This window comes from Tyto alba, unplaced genomic scaffold, assembly GCF_018691265.1.
Source record: "Tyto alba isolate M040663 unplaced genomic scaffold, T.alba_DEE_v4.0 Super-Scaffold_14, whole genome shotgun sequence".
Lineage (NCBI taxonomy): Eukaryota > Metazoa > Chordata > Aves > Strigiformes > Tytonidae > Tyto > Tyto alba.
This window is the reverse complement of record NW_024881276.1, coordinates 20,886,558-20,909,755: the sequence shown is the minus strand read 5'-3', so window position 1 is coordinate 20,909,755 and position 23,198 is coordinate 20,886,558. Positions and strand designations below refer to the sequence as shown.

General features: G+C 36.2%; 1 protein-coding gene across 1 annotated transcript in view; it reads left to right on the top strand.

The window, feature by feature from the left end:
- The first annotated feature begins 1,321 nt into the window (after positions 1–1,321).
- The window catches only part of CFAP47 (cilia and flagella associated protein 47), a 341,806-nt gene continuing 319,929 nt past the window's right edge, over positions 1,322–23,198 (top strand). The window contains exons 1-13 of the mRNA XM_042788270.1: positions 1,322–1,483; positions 4,741–4,892; positions 10,185–10,300; positions 12,316–12,454; positions 14,388–14,616; positions 15,262–15,422; positions 16,287–16,420; positions 17,010–17,245; positions 17,942–18,131; positions 20,292–20,505; positions 20,888–21,040; positions 22,503–22,692; positions 22,793–22,889. Of these exons, the coding sequence (XP_042644204.1) occupies positions 1,322–1,483; positions 4,741–4,892; positions 10,185–10,300; positions 12,316–12,454; positions 14,388–14,616; positions 15,262–15,422; positions 16,287–16,420; positions 17,010–17,245; positions 17,942–18,131; positions 20,292–20,505; positions 20,888–21,040; positions 22,503–22,692; positions 22,793–22,889 (2,173 nt within the window). The remainder of the gene's footprint in view (positions 1,484–4,740; positions 4,893–10,184; positions 10,301–12,315; positions 12,455–14,387; positions 14,617–15,261; positions 15,423–16,286; positions 16,421–17,009; positions 17,246–17,941; positions 18,132–20,291; positions 20,506–20,887; positions 21,041–22,502; positions 22,693–22,792; positions 22,890–23,198) is intronic.

Genomic DNA, 23,198 nt, shown 5'->3' with positions numbered 1-23,198 from the left:
TGTTGTATTCCTACTCATTCTTCAATAATCTACTGATGGGTAACTATCACTTGAATATTTAAGAGGGACAAAAAGACCTGTTAGCATCTTTCCCCAGCAACAGAAACAAAGGCTCTCCGCTCTCCTTGCTCCTTCTAGGTTTCCTGACCCATTAAAAATAGGCTTTTTGCCCTTTTCGTACTTTGTAGTTCTGATCTGTGACATCCATGTTCGCAGGTTCTCACATTTGACTTTTAAAATATAAATAATTTGAGTCTTCATGCACTTTCAAGGGATGAAGTAAATCAAGGCAAAACATTTTGGGTTAATCAAAACTGAAGTTTGACCTTCTGTGTGCACGCTGTGTGTGCTGTTCCCCCTCCTTGCTTCTGCTACTTTTAAGCAAAACACAACATGGTCAATTATCCTCCAAGTCTGCCTAAGTGCTGGATTCTTGTCAACTTTATTTTACCACTTAAATTACAGCATGGGAAGGCATAGGGGTACAGAACAGAAGCCCATCTTTCACCACTCTGTAAATGCATGCAATAAATTATTAGTGCAGTTTCTGGCACTGCAGACACCGAGCTTCCCACCAGCAAACAGGCCTTGGTTCTGTGTAGACCGTGACAGCGATTAACACGCATGCCCAGAAATCAGGCCATTTTTATTTCAATTTAATCCATCTTTACTTCAGGAAGCCCAGGGCAGGAAGAATATCCCTGTTTGTATTAACCTTCACTGTCCCAGGCCGTTATTGGAGAGGGACTCATGGCAGGCAAAGAGGTTGAACAAGAGGGTCCGTGCAGGACAAGCCCGAGCCCCATGGGGGACACCAGTTCAGGTATCTCTTTACTGGTAAACATGGGCCAACGGGATGTGGCCATTTTGGTGCATTTCCAACAAAAGAGCGGGTCTGAAGGTTTTTATTTCCTTCCAGCTCCTGCTCCTGCCCATGCAATGGTGGCCTTCCACCCGCCCCAACAGCCCTGTCTACCGGGGCGCCCGGCACCTACAGAGGCTGCAGTCTGTGTATGAGGGTGTAGAAGGGCGGGCTCAGGCTGCGCGCCAGGGGAGACCACAAGGAAACGCTGTAGCTTTAGGGCTAAAAATCCCTTCCTTTGGACATCGAAGCTCGGACGCCGCCGGCTCCGCAGCCTCCCCTGAGCCGGGTCGGGCCGGGCCGAGCCGCGCCGCGCCGCTCGCCCCGCCCCTACCCCGTTTTTCCTCTTCCGATTGGTGGGTTTGGAAGCGCCGCTCTTTTGCTTCCAATCAGCGTCGTGCGTCCGTTGCTAAGCGATCGTTTCCAGGCCGCGCTGGCCGCCCGGGCGAGGAGGCGGCCATGGCGGGCAGGTGGCGGGACGTGGCGGGGGTGCGCATCGACCCGGCCGAACTCTGCTTCAGGGACGCGGTGCCGGGGGGCCGTTACCGCGCCCCGCTCAGCGTCCAGAACCTGCGGGTGGGGAGCTGTCGTCTCCAGCTGCTGCCGCCGCTCCGGCCCCAGGTGAGGGGTGGCCGGGAGGGAGTCGGCAGGGAGTGTCTCCGGGGGCCTGCCTCTCTCTGTAAGTCAGCTGTCGGCTCTTTGTGCAAGCACCTCGCACCACTGCAACGTGCGTGAATAACGGCAGTGTCTCGTGAGAACACCCCGCCCCGGCTCCCGTGCGTCTGTGTCTTTCCTTCATCGGGCTTGCCCTGAGGAACTAGTCGGAAGTTTGCTCACCTTATGCTTGCCAGGCCCTCCTTGGGGTGCAGAACATTGTCAGAGAAAAAGTACATTCTGAAGCCCCGTTTTCATTTTCGTCAGTTTTATGTGGGGGCGTCAGCCCACAGGTATGCCCAGCTAGGTGGGTCCTGTGTAAGAGGCTGCTTGGGCAGGTGTAAACGCTTGTCTGCGCTCAGCTACTGCAAACAGAAAATGCTACCATGGATGTCTGAGCAACTTATGAGACTGATGAATTTACGAGTGAATTGGAAATTATTTTTAAATAGTTGAATAACTGGACAAAATGGAAAGAATAAGAGGCAATTCTTAGAGCCAGACTTGTTTGAATTGCTTCTTGTGTGACAGTTCTGAAGGAGGGAGCCAGTCCTGGTTTATCGTTTTGTGAGAACGTGTAGATGTCATTTCTATGATACTTGAAAAATGTTCTTATGTAGAGCTTTAAATGAGGCTCCTCATTTGAAGCCTGTAAGTCAGAATGAAACGAACTCCAACCTTTCCAGTTCTATATTCTCCTGATATTGTGAACAATTTGAAGAGAGCTTCCTTCTTTGTTAAATCCATAGTTTCAGTAGAAGTAAATTAACTTTCTTGTATGTCTTACCACATCAAGTCCCTTGTTGGTAACAAATCCTCTTTAGCTTTACTGGCTGGCTTTGTGCTCTCCAAAAATGTTATCCCTTAAGAAGCTCATGAGTTCCTTGTTACTTCAGGGAGTGTTATGTAGAAACTGATCGCTTTGTTATGGTGTGAACACCAAAATTGTGAAGTGTTCCAGATCAGCTGAAAGACACAACTTCTATAATTGTTTTTGTTTGGATTTTGATAGGGCTGATTGATAGCTCTATTACCCCGTTTCTGTATTGTATTATGAATTTTTTGAATGGAGTAGTCCATTTGTGGTGCTTGCTTGCAGAGAGCTTTCTCAGCTTTACAATCTTTTATCAGGATAGTATGATTACTGTTAATAGCATCTGATTAATTCTGGAAAAATCATTGCATAGGCAGGCTCCTTAAAGGCAAATGCAGCTTTGTAATTCTAATCAGTTTAGCCCTTGACTTGTAACCTATGTGGGTCCAGCAAAACCTGGTTGGGGTTAGTAGTTTTACATTGGGTTTTATCTACCTAGTTTATTTTCTGTTAATTACTTCAAAATTAGGATCAGAGTTGAACAGAAGCAGGTGTTGCTTTGTGGTTACAGCAGCTTGAATTATGAATAAGTGTGTCACAGGGTAGTCATCAAAAGGACTGTTAGACAATTGAAGTACCTTGGATAATTTCAGTATCTGAGTAGTCAGCCTTTCTTTTTGAGGGCAGGAGTGCTCAAGACTGTGTATGCATTTTATCCCTTCTGCTAAAATTTGCATGATATAGACAGCTTGACTTTTTATTACAATGTAACTGAGGGCTTTTGGAACAAGATGGAAACTTGAGTGCTTGATTTGGTAGGGCTGTGCTTATTCTGTTTTGTTAGTTTTTTTCAGCCTTATCATTTTTTTTCATATGCTGCAGAAGTGGCAAGGCAGAGTCAATTTTAAAAAAGGGGAAATGTTACTCTCATATTTTATGAGTTTTTACCTCTTTATCTCATGCCTTTTGCTGAGTGTTTTAATGCTATTGTGTATGAGATGACAGTTAAGGGACAAGATTCCACTTCACATGCTCAGTTCCAGAAAGGTATGTTACATTGCTTTTTCTCATTCCCAGACCTTATGCTGCTATCTGGATTACATGGCTCTGAAGTGTATGACTCATCTGTAAATTTTCCGAGGCTTTATATTCATGGAGTGCAAGAGCTGAAAAATAACCTTCCTTGAGCTGTCATAGTGCATGGCCAAGAAATGCCTTTCAAGGAATTTAGCTCACAAAGTAGTTGTCCAAGGTTTCATTAAAAGTTTGTAGTACAATAAAGTAATTTTACCTTGTATAAAGTGAATATGCTTGGATGTTTAATTCTTGTTAGAGAAGAGAGAAATTTTACAGACTTTTGAATTGAAAACATGGCTACTCTTTCAAAATCAAGCCCATAATCATGATGCATATTGCATAACAAATTTCCTTTAGATGAGTGTTCATACTGCTAGGAAAATTTTAAAGGAATAGAAGGAGATGCTCAGACAATAGAGTCAACAAGTATTAAGTTATGTGTTAGCATATTTCAAACATAAATTGGAACTAAAAACTTAAAGAATACTGGGCTGTCTGTCTCATAGATAAACATTAATTAAACTGGACATATAGAGCAGAAGCTTATTGTGCGTAGAGTGATGTGAATTGTAAGGAGACTGAAACACCAGAGGAGCCCTAGACCTTGCTGTGAGGCTTCTCTAGGAATGTGGGAACTGCTGGATTTCCCACTATGAGCTTGTAGGTTACTTGTGTATTCTGTTCAAGGAAAGATGTACAGGGGGTGTTGCATATAAGCATCTGCTTACAGACAGCAACAAATCCAGAATTATTTTTTGAGAGAGGAAAACCGTGCTCTGTCAGCTGCTTCTGTTTTTTTCTCTTTCACTTGACCCCCAAAATCGGAGACGTGCATGGCTTTTCAAGCAGATTTTCAATGTACAGTGAAACTTTCTGTTGATGTCAGCTGAATGCTGGTCAGACTGAGAAAACTCTTGTGCAGTCTCCTTTTGTTGCTGCTTTGGACTAAGATTTAATCCTTGTTACTTTATCAGGTACTAAAAAGATTCTGCGTTGAGTAGTAGCTGACTTGATTTTGTGCTACTTCAGAAGGTTAATTATAACTGTAGGAAAAGCTAAAGCTCTCTTAAAAGACAAGAAATGCTATTTTGCTAAACCAATTCTCCCATGTAATTTGATGGATTAATATTAATTCTGTCTTTCTGTTTTGCTGTGAAAAATCTGGACTTCAGTAAAGAGAAAGAGAAATTTTATAAAATCCTGCATATTTTAAAGTTGATTGTCAATTTTAAGTCAATCTGCATATTCTTCTGAAAATGAACCACATGTATATGTGTTTTAATCTAGAAATGTTTAACAATATTAAAAATATTTATGTTTTTTTAAATTGCAGTTTAAATTGATTGTGGAAAATCCAGAAAAACCTGTTGCATCTGGACTTCAAGTTACGGCTTTTGTGGAATATTATCCTAAGACTAAAGAAGATCTTCAAGATAGACTACTTCTTTTAATAGAAAATGACATAGTTGATATCCCCCTGCTTGGGTATGATGACCAGAAGTTCATATGCTGCTGTTATTATTTGCAATTTAATCTTGTGGAAAGTTTGCTAATACATGTGACATATGGCTATGTAATTAATCTGTCAATTGCATTGAAAACAAATAGTAAGTTTCCTTACAAAAGTAAGACTTCTTTTTTTTTTTTTTTTTTTTCAGAGCAGCACACAGGTAAGAAGTTAATTGGGGTGATATCCATCTAAGATCCCAGAGAGATTTTGTGGTTTTGTTTTTTCTTTATTCTAAGCTGGCTGTGATAATGTTGATAATTCCTAATTCTGTATCAACATTAGACCAGTTAACATCTGCTCTTAATGTCTTCTCTCCCTACTGAACTATTTACATAAAAGATTTTTTAGTAATTGTCTGTATTTGCAAAACTGGTTTATAGTGAAACGTGTGTTGCAAAAATCTAAAAAAAAATGATGTGTGTTTTAGAATAAGGTCACACATCCAGGGATCGTTTTAATCAATCAGTGTGTGTTTGTGTCTGCCTGTTGTCCTGGATTTGAGTGACTGGTGGTTTTTTTAGGTAGCACGGGAGGGGGTTACAGTGGTGTCCCCCTGTGAGAAGCTTCTTGAAGCTCCCCTGGCTACAAGTCAGCCCCACCTCTGTACCAAGGCCGAGCCAATCAGCTGTGCCTCTGTGATAACATATTTAAGAAGGGACCTGGTGAGGAGGAGTCAGACTTGTGAGGAGGAGTTGCTGCAGCTGCATGAACACCAAGGTCTGGGGAGGAACAGAGAAAGAAAGGAGTGGGGAGGTGTGCTGCAGCAGACACCACCCTGTATCCTGTGGTGAGATGGCAAGGTGCCCCCCCCACCCCCCTACCACCCTTGAAGGTCTGCGATGGAGCAGTCACTGATTTGTGGCCCATGAGGGGTCTCATATAGACATTAAAGGTGTCTGTGCCTGAAGTCAGGCAAGATCCTGTGGGCAGAAGCAGCCACTGGTGTGGTAGTTCAGCACTGGGAGGATTGCAGCATGTGGGGGTATGCTCACACCAGAGCAGCTTGGGAAGGGCTGCCACCTGTGGGATAGACTTATGTCGGAGAAAGTTTGTGGAAGACTGTCTCCTGTGAGAGGGAGGCGATGCTGGACCAGGGTGAAAAAGCTCCAGAAGCTCACCCTAATTAAGATGGAAGAAGTGGCAGCACTGACCGTATTCCTCATTCCCTTCCCCTGCGCCACTGTGGGGAGGAGATAGAGATATCAGGAGCAAAGCTGAGCCTGGGAAGAAGGGGCGGGTTGGGGGAAGGTGTTCTCAAGATGTGGCAATGCTTCTCACTGTCCTACTCTGTTAAGTGTTGTTGTTAGTATCTGTAATAAATCTGTGTTCATTTTTTTCTTCCCCTAATGAGTCTGCCTTTTGTCGCGACCATAATGGATGATTTGCCCCTCCCTGTCCTATCTCTAATCCCAAGTCTGACTTATTTTCTCCTTCTCAGCGCTGAGGGGGAAGGGAGGAGTGAGTGGTTGTGTGATGCTCAGTTGTCCTCTGAGCTCAAACCATGACACCTGTGTGTGTATATGGATATATCTCATACATTGTATATAACATATATTGATTTGAAAAAGTAAGCTCCTAAATATAGTTTATCACTTAGGCTAGGTGGTTATCCGAGGATGAGGGGGAATTGCTCTGAAATACCTTTCTTTCATTTGTACATAAAGAGAAATTAGAATGACAAGCTTCTGTTTACAGGCCCAGCTTTTAGAGGCCTAAATTAGAACAGATGAATCCCATAAACTATTGCAAATCATAGATTTTATGAAAATCTTAACATTACAAATTACGTGTACAGACAGGAAGGAATTTCTTTGGATATTATTCAGTATATGAGTTGTTTCTAAAAATCAAGCAATCCCACAAATATCTCATGCTAGCCCAAAATGTGTAAGATTTTGCCTTCAGATAAGAAATACTTACTCCTACCTTTCATTTACTTCTTATGCCATGATCTTTTTCACTGATTTGCTTTTCCTTATTTAATCTTAAATCTTAATTTAATATTGTACTATTGTTAAAGTAGGACACAAATAGTTAAGTGTGACTTGGGGTTTTCAAGTTGTAAATTTTGTTTCTTTTTAGGAAAAGGTTGTCTACCATTGGAAGAATTGGAAATAACCATTCCAATTAGTTGTTTTTTTCTGTGGAGTTTGTAAACTCTTATTCTCTTAGAATACAGTATTAAACAATGGTATTATAGCTTTCTTTAACTTCAGAGAAATTTAAATGAAAAGCCCGAAATGCTTTTCTTTGACTGAAAGACAGGGATGACTTTTCATAAGGTAATACAGAATTTAGTAATTCAGTATGATCATTTTACTATAAAAAACAGCTGTCTCTAAATATGTTCTCCCAATGTATATTTTCCTAGAATAAAAAAGTGATTAGGGAACACTTTAAACTTTAAAAATATTTTTATTTGAAAATTTTTATTTGAAAATTTTATTTTTATGATGAATTTGTATGTTAATTAAAAAATTAAGTGTAATTTTTATATTTTTTACTTGTAATTTTAAAAAAATTTGTATTAGGTTAGTATTGTGGAGTCAAGACTGTTTAGGATGATAATCCTACTGGTGGTGACTCCTTTCTGGAAAGGACTTGCACTAAACTGTTAAGTATTTCAAATTATGTTTAACTGGCTTTTGCAGGGAAAAAACTTGACAGACTATAATATTTTTTTTTTTCTTGTTTGGAAAAAACAGACACACTTCATGATTCTTTTTAAATTAAGTCTTTTCCCAAAATACTGTGTCATGCATATCTGTTGTTTATAGATAGGTGACAATTATTGCACTGAAGGGTCACTAAGTACATAATATATTTTTCTATACAACCACGGTTTACAATGCATTACTAACCATTTTGAGAAAATAATGTGCAACACTGGTTGAGAAATACTAGTCAAAAGATTTTTTTTTTTGATAAAAGTTTTATTGTCACTATGATATGTCCACAAAACTGTTTAATTTGATGGAAGAACCCGAAAATATTTTGAAGGAAATATTTGCAATGTTCCGTTTTGGGGGACAGACACCTCCTCTCCCCTGATTTTATTTAATTCTGGTGTGTTTTTTTCACTTCCTATTTATACTTACATTTGCAATTTTTTACATTTTCAATAAGGTTATATTATTTCTACTGATATATCAATAATAATGTAGGAAACACTGATGATACTTTTCCTGAAACATCAAGAATTTAAATAAGTGATTTTGAAAATTGTTAAGGCTATACTCAGATTTACATTGAACTGCTCTATATTTTTGTGACACACATGCACAATTTCTTATCAGCAACAAATTCTGATCTTTGGACAACTCAAATCTAGTGTTTATTTTCATTGTCTCTGGTGAATGTCACTCAGGTGGTGTACTGGTGGTGTACTTGAAGAGCTGCACATCTGCAAAACAGAATTAAGTTTTAAAGCGTGTGACGGCAAGTTCAGAAAATTTATAAATGTAATCCAAGATAATGTGTTACTGTATAAGAAATATTTGGAAGTTGCTGATATTATTCAGACTGGTCTCTTTAAATGTCTGCTACTTCTCTCTTACCCATTGGTTTATTTGTAGTCTTCTCTCTTTGAAATTATATTGTTTTTCAGCTTTTATTTCGGTACGGGTTATAGAGTGATATGTACATAATACATATATTCCCTATGAATTTGTACAAATTGTGGGTCTGCATGTTTTGTCTGTAGAATTTTATTGAAATAAAAGTTCACTGGCGGTTTAGGAGAAAAGTGTGAAAAGATTTAACCTTTTTGCCAACAGTCTGTGTGATTCCTTCAGTCACATCTACTGTTCATTTTAAGATAATCTTTAGTCTGGGATAAGATTCACTGAAAGTGTAGGCGATGTCAGTTCCCCATGTAACATTAAACTGTAGTGTTTCAATAAAATTCTACAGACCAAGCAACCAAACCCCACCCTGTATTAAAAAACAAAACTCAACCCCCTTAATTTGACAATCTCCCTTTTTACACGGGTCTGTATCTCTTAGAAAATCTCATTGCAGTTAGAATTTATGCTTATTCCTGTCTACTTGATAAGTTATATATTTGGATCTTGAGAGGAGAGGTATTTGTGTTTCGTTTTTCTAACAAAGCTTCTTGGAAGAATGTCTGAATTCTTGGAATGTAAAGTTTTTACGAACTTTTCAAGTGTAGTTCAATGTTTTTTTTTTTTTTGTTTCATTACTTTGTTGGAGTTTTTTGCCACATCCTGCTGGCCTAGACCATCTCTTTCAAGAATTAACTAATTTATTTCTTACATTACAATAAATTATTAAAGGGAATCAAAACCAGTGTATTAACATTGCAGAGAGTAACTTCTTTTGTTGCATTTCCTGATTAAATTTTTTTTTTATCTCTCTCCCTTTCCTTCCTCCTCGCCTCCCACCCACTCCCCAGTGCAGTAGATTATACAGGCAGAGTCTACCTAGCTCAGCCAAGGAGATATATCTTCCTTCTCCATTTGGTCTTCTGTACTGCATGAAATTCAGATCATGAGATGCAATTGTTTCTGCATGTTCCTATTTGTGGTTAAGAAGAGGGAGACTGCTGTGCTGATGTAAAATTCCAGTTGATTTCAAACACAGTTCTATATGAGATCAGAGGTGTGACTGTATTAGAAATTGGGGCCTTTAAAATAAAAGTTTCCTGAAGCAAGTATGAACTTTTCATTATGGCTAAGCAGTACCCAATAGAATGATGTCATCATGCCGGTCAAGGCTCTTAAATAAATAATAGAAATAACTTGTGTCATTACCCACTTTTGTCTGTTATAATAAATTTTGTTGAAGCCACATGAAGTATCTATGAAACAAGAAGACTGTATTTTGAAACTGGCACGCATGTTTTCTTTCTGCTTTTCGTTCAGGCAGCTGATAATCAAATATGGTGAATGTTAACTTTTGTCTTATTTTGTGATGCAGCTAACTCAAGATAGTTTTATTTAAAGTTCTTTGTTCTATAATAAGGTATTTGAAATGAACTAGAATTGTATGCATTCAATTTCGACTACCTGTGTAAAGCTATATTGTTTTAAAGTTATAGTAGACATTAAACAGCTTGATAAACAACTAGATCCCTTTTATGTCTTCCCTGTGTATGCTATACTGCTGACGTGAGTTGCATAAACATCTGTAGGAGAACTAGGAGAAAAGGAGAACTCTCTTCCACTGGAGTGCTAAGTCACATTTCTTTAAAAATGCAAAGGAATTTTCAAGTTTTGGGAAAGTATAACTACATCTTTTCTCTGCAGATTAATTCCACGCTGTTATCTGGAAATTGAGTCAGAGATTAATTTTGGTGCACTGATTGCAAACAGTAAAATAATTAGTAAAGAGATTAGTGTTGCTAACCATGGATCATCTTCAGGTAAATATTTAGTATGTATTAAATAATATAAATATTTCATTTTATTGGAAAATGTAATTTTATTCAAGTTAACACTTCAGTGGCCAAGTAGAAATTAACTGAAGTTCTGGGTTATGCAGATTATGAGTATTATAGCTAACGGTGTTATAAATGGCCCATTGCTTTTCTAGGTATTACTATGTTTCTGCTTAGGGAAGAAAAATGAATTTAGAACTTTGGCAGAGTTCTCTACTTTTGAGTCCCATATAAATGGTGTAAAGATAACAGTTTCTCATCAGCCTATTATGCTCAACATAAATACCAGCAAATCACATCTGCTCTTGCTTTGTTGTCTTTGTGATTCTGTGATCCCAATAGCTGTTTTATTAAGTAAACAACTACAAGCCCCATGTACTTCTAGTCTAAAGCCCTCTAGGATGGGGAATGAACTGTATTTGTTACCAGAAGATAATGAGAGGTCTTTTATCTTGCTGCTGTAGCTTTTGAAATTGTACAGCTTTCAGAGCATGCAAAACCTTCCACTTCTGTGAGGGACCCTTCCAAGGAGTATAAGAAACACGGAGAATGATCCAAGTAACCTATCTGACTGCCGTTTCCACTGGACAAAGCTGCAGGCACTTTTCTCTAGAAGTAGGGTGTCAACTATGCAGAGTTTCAAACAACCAATTTAAAGCAGTTATTTTTGTTCCTCACTTGTGTAGCTGTTTATTATATCACACCATGTCTTTATTTGCATTAGGTCAGGGTTGCATGAACATTTGCTTCATAGGTTTCCACAGGAAATATTGTACCAAGAGAAAATACCTGATTGTAGAAATAGAGATGGGTTGCAATATTAAAAAAAAAAAAAAAAAAAAAAAAAAGGCTGTCTAGTTAGAACAGAATTTTATTTTTTTCTAAAAATCAAAGGAAAAATTGTTTCTTTTTCTTTTTTTTTTCCTAGCCAGCTCAACCTAAAGATGTAGTATGTAGTTTATGTAATCAGCTCTTATTCATACATAATAACCTCTTTGAGGAATTATGAGTAGATAAAGCAAGTGAGATAACCTACATTACGTATACATCTACAACTAATTTGAATGAAATGAAATTTCTCATGTTGTATAGGAAGTGTTTCTAGTTATAAACTCTATTGCTTGATACACGCAGGCTGTGTGATGAAGTTTTACAGGATTGGACACAGGCGAAATTAGAATGAAGGTGATGGTTAGTGATGGATGTATTGAGGGCAGATGAAGGAAGACCTGCTGAATCTGTGTTCCTGTAGGCTCTGCAAATCATAATATAGCAGGTCACGCTAACGCACAGCACGTGAACTGTATGGGCGGGAAGTGCTCTGTGCTGGCCTGTGACTCAAGGATTGCATTGTACTTTCTTCTTATATACCACGAGTCCTTCCTTCCCGCTTCTGATCTCATATCAGAGATTATCTATTGTCTGAGGTCAAACAGTGCATTTTTCCTGCAGCATTTGAAACAATTTCTTGCTGTCTGTAACGACAGATAACTAGTGCTGCTGGCTAAATACACATTTAATACTTTTTTTCACATTTTTATAACCTAGAAATACTCACTGTTCTTTTTTGCAATAAATTGTGTTGTGTACATACCAAATCATGAAAACTATTGTTGCCTGAAATATGCACTTAACTTCGTGGCTACTGTAGCTGCATAGGGCTGTGTATAAAATAGCCTTTAACTTCCAAAAGGTTACTTACACCTGCTTTATGATACCGTCACTTTTGTTTGCAATGTGAATACCTTTTCTGTTAAAACTTGCAAAGTGGCATTGGACATGTGGGTCTAATATTTAAAGAAACCCTGGAAATAATGAGCTACTCTGTGTTAGAAATAGTTTTGAAAAATATTAACTCCATGGTTCCCGTTTCTGTTGGAAAATGTACTGCTTCTGAATATCTGCATTATGGGTTTTGTAATTCCAAATGTGTAATAGAAGAACATAAATCTACAACTTTATGTTGTATAACATTCTATTTATTATTCTCTTTCTTTTAGGTACATTTAAAGTATCATACAATGGGGTTGTCTTGCTTAACATAGAACCTACCAGTGGAGTGGTAGAGCCGAAATCTGTAGAGATGTTTAAAGTAGATATCTGCACAGATGTACCCAGAGTCATAAAAGAAGTGATAAAGTGAGTGTATGACTGAAGAAATCCAGCTCTGTAAATGAGATTTTTGTCTCTTATTAATGCTAGTCTTTACTGTGGATGTTTATCTAAAAATTTTAAGTTCCGAGGTGTCAGTTGCTGTCTTCCACGTGTATTTTTTTTTTATTTGTTGATTATAATATCTCCACAGAACAGTGATGCATAAATTGTATACCTGGCTGTGTTATTAAAGATCTCTCATAAGTCATAATAATACGGGATGTTTGCACATCTTTCAGTATGCAACTAACCAAGAACCTTTGTATCTTTCACTTTCCTACACATCCTGTGTTCCTTACTTTTTTAGCTTCTGTAAATTTGCTATTTTTCTTTTTGGTCTGTGTGTTTCAGGAGTCTCAAACTTTATGATGTCCTTTGGTGTATCTTATTTTAAATGGAGGGAATTTATTTGAAACAACTAACTCTTTTAAGAATACACTGTTTTTAATGCCTACCTTTTCTCTCTTCAAATGGTGAATATTGACTTTTTTAGGAAATGCCAGAATTTGGAAGTGGTTACCAGTCTGGAAAGTCCTTTCCAATTCTGTTTTCTTAAAATAGTGAATAGGACATATGTTTGGTGTTTTTTTTTGGTTTTTTTTTTTTTTTGGTGGGGGCTGTTTCCTATTTTGTTTTTAAATTCTTAAGATATATGACTTAAAGTTCAGTTCTTCCTGTTTTTGCTTTTTGGAAAGGAAATGAAATGAGAAAAATTCTGTTGAGAGTGACAGGGAAGACAATACCTGCATTTTGCCTTACAGTTACATCCTCTTTCATACAATATTTTCTTTGTTTACTGAGTTTCAACCTTTTGGTTGTGAAGTGTCATGCTTTCTGCCTTTACTTTGCTGTCCAGGCTACCACCACTGTTTTTTTCACCCCGTTTTGGTTAAATGGCTACTGTTGCCTGCAGTCTAGTAAACAGTTTATATATTAAACTGAACAAACATAAATACACAGAGCTCAGATTTTATCCTTCACCAATTTTCTGCCTTAAATTCTACATAATTATGCCAGTGAATTTGACATTTCTTAGTAATCATTGCTATATCCTATAGACTAAATGAAATCTTAAGTTTCCTTGTCAAGCCTTGCACAAATGTATAAATACATGTGTATACAGGTTTGCATATATGTATTTAAGCAAACAGGATAATATTTGAACTCTTACAATGGGTATTTGATAGGAATTTGACTTGGAGAAATAGTACAGTTTTGATGAAAACGCCCTGATTATTTCTGTTTGCCTTGTTCTCTAAATATTTTGCTTCTATGCACAAGCAAAATGATCTGCAGAGGAATCCACTACTATATTTTTGGGTATTTCTTTTCTGTCTTGAGGAATCCTGTAATCATGCTTCAGAAGTTGAAAGACAATATTTAGAGAGTTTGAGATCCTCTCCCAGATCCCTTGTGTAGTTATATATGTGACTATTAAGATTTATTATCAAGCATTCAGGCAGGAACAGCAGCAGGTCTTTTATGCTTATGTAGATGAACTTCTAGCTCCAGTTGCGTAAGAGAAAATTACTAAATACATGCCCTAACTGGTATCTAGATACACTGCTCTTTTTTTCTGAGAATCTTTGTATCATCTGTGGACATCTCTGATTCTTTCGAGATGTCATTCCTGTTGTTTCAAACATTAAAAAAGGGGAAAATCTCAAAAAGACCCACAAAACTCCACCACGTAATGTGTGATTCTTCCTGGTTGGTAATATTCCTGTTAGGTATCACATTGTCAAGTACAGTCTCCTCGCCCGCCACCTTAGTTTACCTGTGGAAAGCCAGTGATTTAAATGCTCTGATTTGGTTGAGTTTTGAATAGGTTCTAATATAAACCAAACTGATTATTTCTAACAATTTTCTGCATTACCTATTATTGCTACTCTTACTACATCACTACTCTTACTGACAGAGTGGAGTTGGAAGGTCATGGCTGCACTGAAGTATGGATCAAAGCTGTCGTGGTTCAACAAGTTCTTAAGGTTCTAGGAGTGTCTTCTGGAAATGTATTGGAGTGCATTAACTTTGGACCAGTTTACTTTGGCTCTTCAAAGACTGAACAAATATTTTTATACAATGAAAGTCCTGAGTGTATGGACTGGGTAGCTGTACTGGAAGACGATGCCATTGGAGGAGAGATGGTAAGAAACTGTTCTGGTTTTTATTTTAGTTGAAAACTTGTTTACATTCCCGCTTTTGCATTTTTTGTTTCTCAACATTCATCTTCTTGTAGCGTTTACTGTGCCATACTATTTCCTGATGAATTGGCTTTCTGAAACTTATGTACAACCAACAATTTTTTTACTATAATTTAACCTTGGAATGAGGTTTTTCAGATATTTCTGTTTCACTGTGTGACATCTTAACAATGTTAAGTACATTATCTGGGTGTGTGTTTGTGGTGTTTTTTGTTTGTTTGTTTTAGTGGTTTTGCTTGAAAACCTACTGGATTTCTTATCTTTTAGTAGGAGTTATCAAAGTATATTTTGGTATTCTAAGATGTTAAGCATCTGTGGTTTCACTTGTTTTTCTCAGTGAAATGATCTGAGTGAGCATCATCTTTAAAAAAGGGAATTCAAAACATTGACATGAAACGGATGTTAAAAAATTACTTAATTAGCCACATGTGATATGTAACTATGTCAGCGCTATTACTTACATTATGTCTTTCTACTTGTGAAAGATATGAAAATACATGTGTAGGAAAAAACCCCACAAAATCCAAACACAATAGAGAAAGCGGAACAGAACAGGTTGAAATATTCCACATTTTGATTATTTTTTAGGGGACAGATCTTCAGAGGAGTACAGATGCTGTTTTACAAGACTTAAGCCTCAAAACGAGTACAACAGACGTAGATGTTTCCACCCTAATCTTGTGCATTCCCAGTCAAGGAACCTTGCTACCTTATGAGAAATCTTTGGTTACATTGTGTTTTAGTCCAAAGTGAGTGGTCCAAAATAAGGCACATGCACACAGGTTGATCAAAACTATTCTGTAAAGAGCTGTGTTAGAGAAAATAATTTTAAGTTAATGTGTCTGCAAATTTTTTTCTGAATGACATATGTATTTATGTGTGTTAAATGAAATTGCTTGGTATGGTACTACAAATGAGAAAGCAAAGTCTGAAGTGATTATCTGGGAGATATTTTATAATACATTAAGGATGTATTTGAACCAAGAGTTGGTTAAGCTTGTTTTCAAGAAGAAGAATTTTATTGGATTATGCAAGGGAATCTAACTATAGCTCTCATTAGATATGTTGAACGTCTAAAGATTGTTGAGAGAGTTCTACAGGGTCAAGTTAAGTCCCTTTTTAATGACTGCAGATTTATTTCATAAAGATACAGTATATGTGCAGCATTATGAAAGAATATATCTATTTCATCACCAAGAAACTGAAGCATTTTGGAGAACTTTCATTCCATTAAAAAAAAAGTAAGCATAAAGGAACATTTCTTCTTCAGATAAGGAAAAGAAAAAGAAAATACCCTCTTGCCATTTTCCCTTACTTAAACTCTAATGATAAGTGATTATTATGCGTATACTATTTGATAAGAAAACTGTTGTAGACTGGAAAAGATATCCAGACTTGTATGATAAGCATACAGATACTGTTGAGCTTAAATTTGTTACTGTTACATTTTCTGAAAGGAAGTATATCAACCATTTGTTCAAGCTGTAACCAACAGCCAAAAAGCCAGAATGTGTGATGAAAAATAGGCCTCAATTTTTTTTTTTTTTTTGTGGGTTGGGGTTTGGTGGGTTGTTTTTTCCCCATATTGTAATTAGAGACTGTGACTCTTACAGGAAATTTAAAAGGAACTTTAGAGCAAATGACTCATCACCGAAACAAGATTATGTAGTGTTTCTGAGATTTGAAGCTGTTGGGAATAAAGATGGCTATCTGCAGGCCCTCGGTGATGGTGCCACCACAATCACAAGTATGTTATCAGAAGTGTATAGTCACCATCAGAAATGTATACGTGGATGATAAAACTGTATATCCTGATTTATTTCTTTTTTATAATGTCTTCATTATATTATCAGTTTTATGGAAAACCTGTGTTTGTTTTATTTATATAAATACAAAGAAATTATTGTAACATTTTTAATGCTTTAGCACCAAAACCACTTTGAACAGTGAGTAGAAAGAAGGGAATCGTGCATGTAATGAATACACCTGTGGGTAGTGAAAACTTAGAACTTAATTATAAATGTAAATATTTGGAGGACATGAAAAAATACCCCAACCATTTGCTGGTCACCAGCACTTTGGTAATACCAGTTTTGTGCATTTTCAACTTTCTTAATGAGGGAATACATTATCTAACAGCCACTACAAGTAAGCATGTCTGTTTTAAGCTTATCGAAAATTTCATTATAAATCATATTATGTTATGGTATCATTTTGTTTTGACAACCATGCATGCAACTACATTATGACTTTTCTGTTTGTAACTTAATAGGTGTGTGAGGATTTGATTTTTTTTTTTTTTTTTTTTTTTTTTTTTTCCTGTTTGTCTAATGCAGTGAATCAACCCCATCACATGGAGTTAGCTTTGACAGGTTCTGGGCTTCCTGTCCTGTTAACTTTTAATCCAGGACCAGTTATTAAGTTTATGGACTGTTTCTCGGGTGAACAAACACAAGTTCTATGCACACTCAGAAATGAATCCGAGTCCCTTCCAGTAACATTCAGCTTCCGCAAGACTGCTCACTTTAATATTTGTCCTGAAAAAGGAAAAATGAAAAAAAAATCTGCAAAGGTAACTACCTGTTTCTATTAGATTATGTAGATATGCGGATTACTTTACAGTGGTCAGCAGTAGAATTTATTGAAAGTAAACCAGAACAATTTTATTTCAGTAACCATGATGTTTAATAGCAGCCAAAGACATATATATTTTTTTTTCTCCTTATGTAGAGTCTTTGAATGCTCTTTTGTGTACTCCAGGAAACAACAAGTGTTATTTTAAATTTGGAAAAAATTATAGTAGCACTAAAAAAACTTTACTCAGTTTTTTCCTGGCTTTAATTTTTTTATACTTTACTAAATTGAAAAGATTGATTTATACTCACACCTTTGCAGGATCATTTTAATTTCTTTCAGTAAATCACAAATACTCAGGTTAGATAACATTTCTTTTAATGGAAGAAACTTTGCCAAATTGAAGTCAAATACAGAGATGTTTATAATTTCACAAACCTGTAACTTGGGGCACAAGAGAGAACAACTCGTTCAAGAAATGACCAAGTGAGACTTTGTGGTGTTCTAATGTGTTTTATATTTCTTTATATTGTTAATTTATGTGTGGTGGTTAACATATTCTAAAAGCCTAGTTTTGAACACCTATCCTAGAAGTAAGTGTGGAGAGAAGTAACTCAATTAAACAGAGAATTACACAAACCTTTTCTCTCTGCTTTTCTGCCTTATGTGTCTCATAACAATTTTTCTTTTACAGGATGTGATATTTTCATTTTCTCCACATCAAATAGGAACATTTAAAATGAAACAAGTTGTCGATATCATTGGTACAGGACTAGAGAAAAATAATTTACAAGTTTCGAAGACATCCTTTCACCAAATATATTTGAGCTTTATTGGTGTGTGCAAATCTAAGCGAAAAAACGTTCTATTCAAAATTAATCCTGGTAAGATGCTAGAAAGATAAGTGACAAGTGATAAAATGTTTTAAAGGTACATTTTTCACATATCAAAAAAGAATTCTTTAGTGCTTTTAGTTTGTTTTTTTTAAAAAATAACATTTATTTGGGAGTTGAGGGAATGCTTAATTGTATGACATGTACCCATAAGAGTATAAAAGAATGGCTAAAATAATGGTACACTTCCCCCCCCCCTCCCCCTTTGTCATTTTAACAAAAATTGAAATATTACAGTATAAATTTTCATCATATGACTATTTAACTTTTGTAAATTGTAAAATAAAAGCTTCAGTTTTTGGCAGCAATGCCATTTCACAATACTAATAGGTTTCAGTTGTAAGTAGGGAGATGGTTAAAGCACAGAAAGAAGTTAGGAAAGATAACGGGTTATTCTTTATTGATTGGAAGTTACTACTGCCCGATGAATTTGCCTGTTGATGCAGCCTGCTACCTGACCCATGTCCATTGAGTCTTCCCATTTTATGAAGCCTATGTCAGCATAAAGAATCTTTCAGAACATACAATTATTAGTCTCTAATTTGTTCCTCATGTTCCTAATGTGTCCCCACTTTACAGTAGATGTCTCTAAGCCTGACACCAGATCTTAAAACCAGTCCTGGGAAACATAGCTTTTTCTAGTATCACATATGCTGTAGTGTCTTCAGGTAGTACCAGTGCAACAGGGCTGTCTTGTACAGTGGTGCATCTGGTTTCTGTATGTAGATAAGGAGGGCAGCTTGAATACTTCTTAACTGACTGCTGCTCACTTGAAGACGTAGTTGCTAGTGAAAAACAGGAAGGCAATACGCATTTTTTTCAGAGACCATTGGTGGGAAGTGAAAAGAGGAAGTCATTGGAAAATCAGGATAAAATGCTGTTCTTTCTACAAGTATCAGAATGGCTGATAAGCCATTCCTGCTACTTTCAGGAAGGTATTTTAAGTCCATGACAATCAAAAATTGATGAGAAACTGAAGTTTTGCAATTTCTGGGCTTTATTGTTGAAATCCAGAACTCCTGCAGTTTTACTGCTTCAAAAACACAATTAAAATATGTTCCTCTGGATCAAAGTTTAATGGAGTATTCAAGTTTTGTCAGCTTTTCTAAATACTCTTGTCTACCATTTGCTCTATTAATCTCCCCATTCTGCTCCTATTTGGAGGTTTATAAAGAGGTTATGAGGGGTATCTGTATTCTCTAGGCTACTGATACCCACGTTTTGCTTTTAAGCTTCATTGAAGTGTGTAAGGAAAGTGAATTTTTTCTGATCCTTGTATAGGCGGGTTCTGTATCTCCCTGTTCTTTTCTCCCAGTGTTTGTGGATGAGTATGTGCACTTGTGTCTTTGTATTTGGTAGAGTGGGGGAAGAGACTGGCATGAAGCTTCTTGCAAACTGTGCCTCCTTGGGCAGTGGAACTTGTGATCACTCCTATAGCTTGGAGGATGGAAAGTAGTGTGTTTTGATTTTTTTTTTTTTTTTTTTTTTTTTTTTTTGGTAGCCATTTTAGAGTAAAGTAGGGCTAAAGTGGGTAAAACCAGTATGTTTAGTTTAATGTAGCAATTTTTTTTTGCAGAAGAGAGAGGAAGGGGCAGTTGAAGAATAGATTTACTTACTTATTTATAGTGCTGTTTTCAATGTGTATCTTTATGTAGGGAGACGTGAGCAAACACATGACCTAGTTTCTGTCATTTTTCTATAATTTTTCTATTTAATGTATATGTGCTTTTTAAAAACTAGAGTGAAAAAGATCTGAGCTCTCTTTTTAGTTGTGATAGGTTGGAAGTTCTTTGTCAGAAATCTTGCCTGTGTTTGCAATCTTTAAGACAAGCTTTAAGACACTGTGGACAGTGTTGTGACAGGGCAGCTCTGAGTGTTTGGTCAGGTGCACATGCAAGACAAAGCGTCACAGCTTGGACATAGTAGTAGTGGTTTGGGCTCTAGTATTTGTGTCTGTGATCTAGGCCAGGGAAGGCTGTTAGTATGGTCTGAATGCCTTCTTTCCTCTTGTCTGAGGAAAACATAATGGGATGACTGATTGATTGTTGTGCTGCTGGGCGGACCGGTATAAATTAAGAAAAATTTTTCTAATACATTGGATTTTGTTTAGAAAGTATAAGTGTATGTAACATGTTTTATTTTAATTTGAAGGTATAACACCAATGATTTCCAATGCAACTGGACAGTTTGTAGCTGATGGCACAGGACGGTGTACTAATACTGCACCTGTGGCAGTACTTAAATCAGCCCAAACAAAAATTCATACTCACCAGATAAACAGGAATTGTGAGGACGAGGCACTTACAGCTTTTCCTAATGACCGCTCAGCCAGCATTAGACCTAGTGAATGGAATAAAAAGTACAGGTAAAAATTATACAAATATAATATTTAATCCCACACATCTGTATATGCTGTAGAGTGGATTAAGATTGGTTATTCATATGATATGCTTTTTTTTTAGGTTGAAAGTTCTTTAAAATTCCTTGCATTCTATTTAACCTTGAGCCTCTTGCACATAAATTTCTTGAGTTGCTTTTCTTATGTGAAACTATAAATGTAGCTATTATAGTTTCAGTATTTAATTTTCATGGTTGCCTTTGCAAGGTCAAATATCAGTAATCAACTGTGATTAAGAGAATGTTTGAAGTGAAATATACAGGTAGCAAAACATATATGTTTTCATTATAACAAGACCCAAGATCATTTTACACATGTAGTGAAACTATACTTCTTTTTAAATGTTTAGGACTATTTTCACAAAGACTGAGAGATATAATTATATAGATCCAGAGTTTTCTTACACTGACTGTGAACGACTGTCAAAAGAAGCACACAAGGAATACTACGCAGACTTCATTTCTAGTTTAAGACAATGTCGTTTACAGAAAGATGCTGCTAGGTAAGACTTTATTTAAAGGATAAATAAGTACTATAGGCTCATATGAAAAATATGTGTATATATGACCAGAATTAACTTAGTGGCACCAACTGTAAACCTAAATTTGTCCCATGCTGAAATGCTTATGGTCTTGGGACCTTCATTTATAACTAATTGAAAACTTGTTTTGTTCAAATGTTCCTTTAGACACTTAGAGATCACTTCCTGGGTAAAATGTAGGGACAGAGCCATGGAACTTGAAATTAAACTTAAAATGAACTTAAACTAAGATGACAAACTTTAAGAAGAGTTGGTTATGGTTAATAGGAAAAACATAACATTGATTGTTTTCTTTTTATATAATTAATTGTACATATTTCCAACTAGCATGTTTAGCTCACCCAAAGTGATGGATTCAGTATGTAAATTATGATATAATTTGTGGAATAAAGCAGATAAGATTACAGGAGTGTATTAGTCTTCTAGCTTTACCTTATAGTACATTCTCACTCCATAAATTTCTGTATTTGATTGGTATGCTGTGGAGCAAAATCATGGAAAACCAAAACTGACATATTTACTACTTTTAAAAGGTTTATTAAAAAAAAAGGGGAAAAAAAAAAAAAAGAAAAAAGCCTAAAAGCCTCTAAAGCAAGAGTAGTAGTACTTTAAGAGTGTTAAGTTTGCAGGACCTGCTATTTAAAAATTATTAATGCCAACGGATTATTTTTGTAATCTCAATTTATCTTGCTCTGGGTATATACATCATGATTCAGACAAGGCCTAGAGAGCTGGATTTATTTTATTTTTATTCATGCACATGTTGTATGGTTTTCTTGAAAGGAACTGGCGTTGTGTATTGGGTGAACTGTTGTTTATTTGACCATAATGCATATATTCAAGGTATATTGCATCAGGAGCAAGAACAGAAAGGAAAATTTCAGTTATCAGATTAATTTCACTGTTACTATGAAATACAGTAATAATTTTCTGAATACTTGATAAAAAACATCTGTGTAAGATCTCTGGAAGTTTCAAGTCTCGTGGTTGCACGTGAAATTGATTGGAGTTGAACTTTTATCAAGAAAAATTAATTGCTTTGAAAATTAGGCTATAAGTAGTCCAGTTCAGACATAAAAAATTAAAAGATCCTTTGTAATCTTGGAATTTACTAACTTTTAAGTGCCTGACTGTACAACTTAATTGTTCTTTAAGAGGTATTTTAGACATGATATAATATTTACATTTTGGTAGCCATAGTGCTTGCTATTTAGCTAAGCAATTGCCACAAATGTGCAACAGATGTTACTCCTTGTCTAAAGAATACAATAAAAGACTTTTCAAGGCATTTTCTGTACTTGAGGGTTTTTTAATAATGAGATATTCTTACTTAAAGTATTATTTGTTATGTTTAAAAATCTTAGTTTAATGTGTAGAACTTCTAGATTTCCATATTCTTTTTTTTTTTTTTTCTTCCATATAGGCACTTTTCTATTTATAATAATTCAGTGAGCATAGGCCTTAAACCAGCTGAAGGACTTATGTCACCAAAGATCTCAATCACAGATTTTCACAAGGAGAAGCTACAGTTCAAAATGTTTCCTTTAGTTGAGAATTGCTTATTAACTAGTCGAAAATTGACAGCAATTGGTTCTAAATCTTCAATCGAAGAAGTAAGTTAAATGCTTGAGTAGTAATGTAAGCATAATGTGTTTACCATATAAGAAAGCATAAGAATTTTGATCCTGCTTTGATGTCTTGTGCTTATCACAGATTTGGGGTGGGCTTAGTGCTATGCCATCTTCTACCCAAGAGAAGGAAGATTGTAGTCTCACTTTGACATCCAAGCAACTTCATCAAATACTCATAGGTAAGATTTATAATTTGGTTACTAAATGGCTATAGTTGTTATAAAAGCACTTGGTTATAATAACACAATTTATGTTCATAATTGTTTGCCTTAAATAGAAAATAGCTTAATTTGTTAGCACAGTGGTGTTTAGCTAAAGCTTTGTACTCAGAAAATACTGAGATATGATTAGGTGTGAACATGTAAAAGGAGAGGTTCCTTTAAAGACTGCTCAGACTACAGCCTGTTACAGAGAAATCAATGCACCATAGTATAAGGGTAGCTCATATCCTTATGCCTTGTTATTGGATAGTATTTGGACCAGCATTC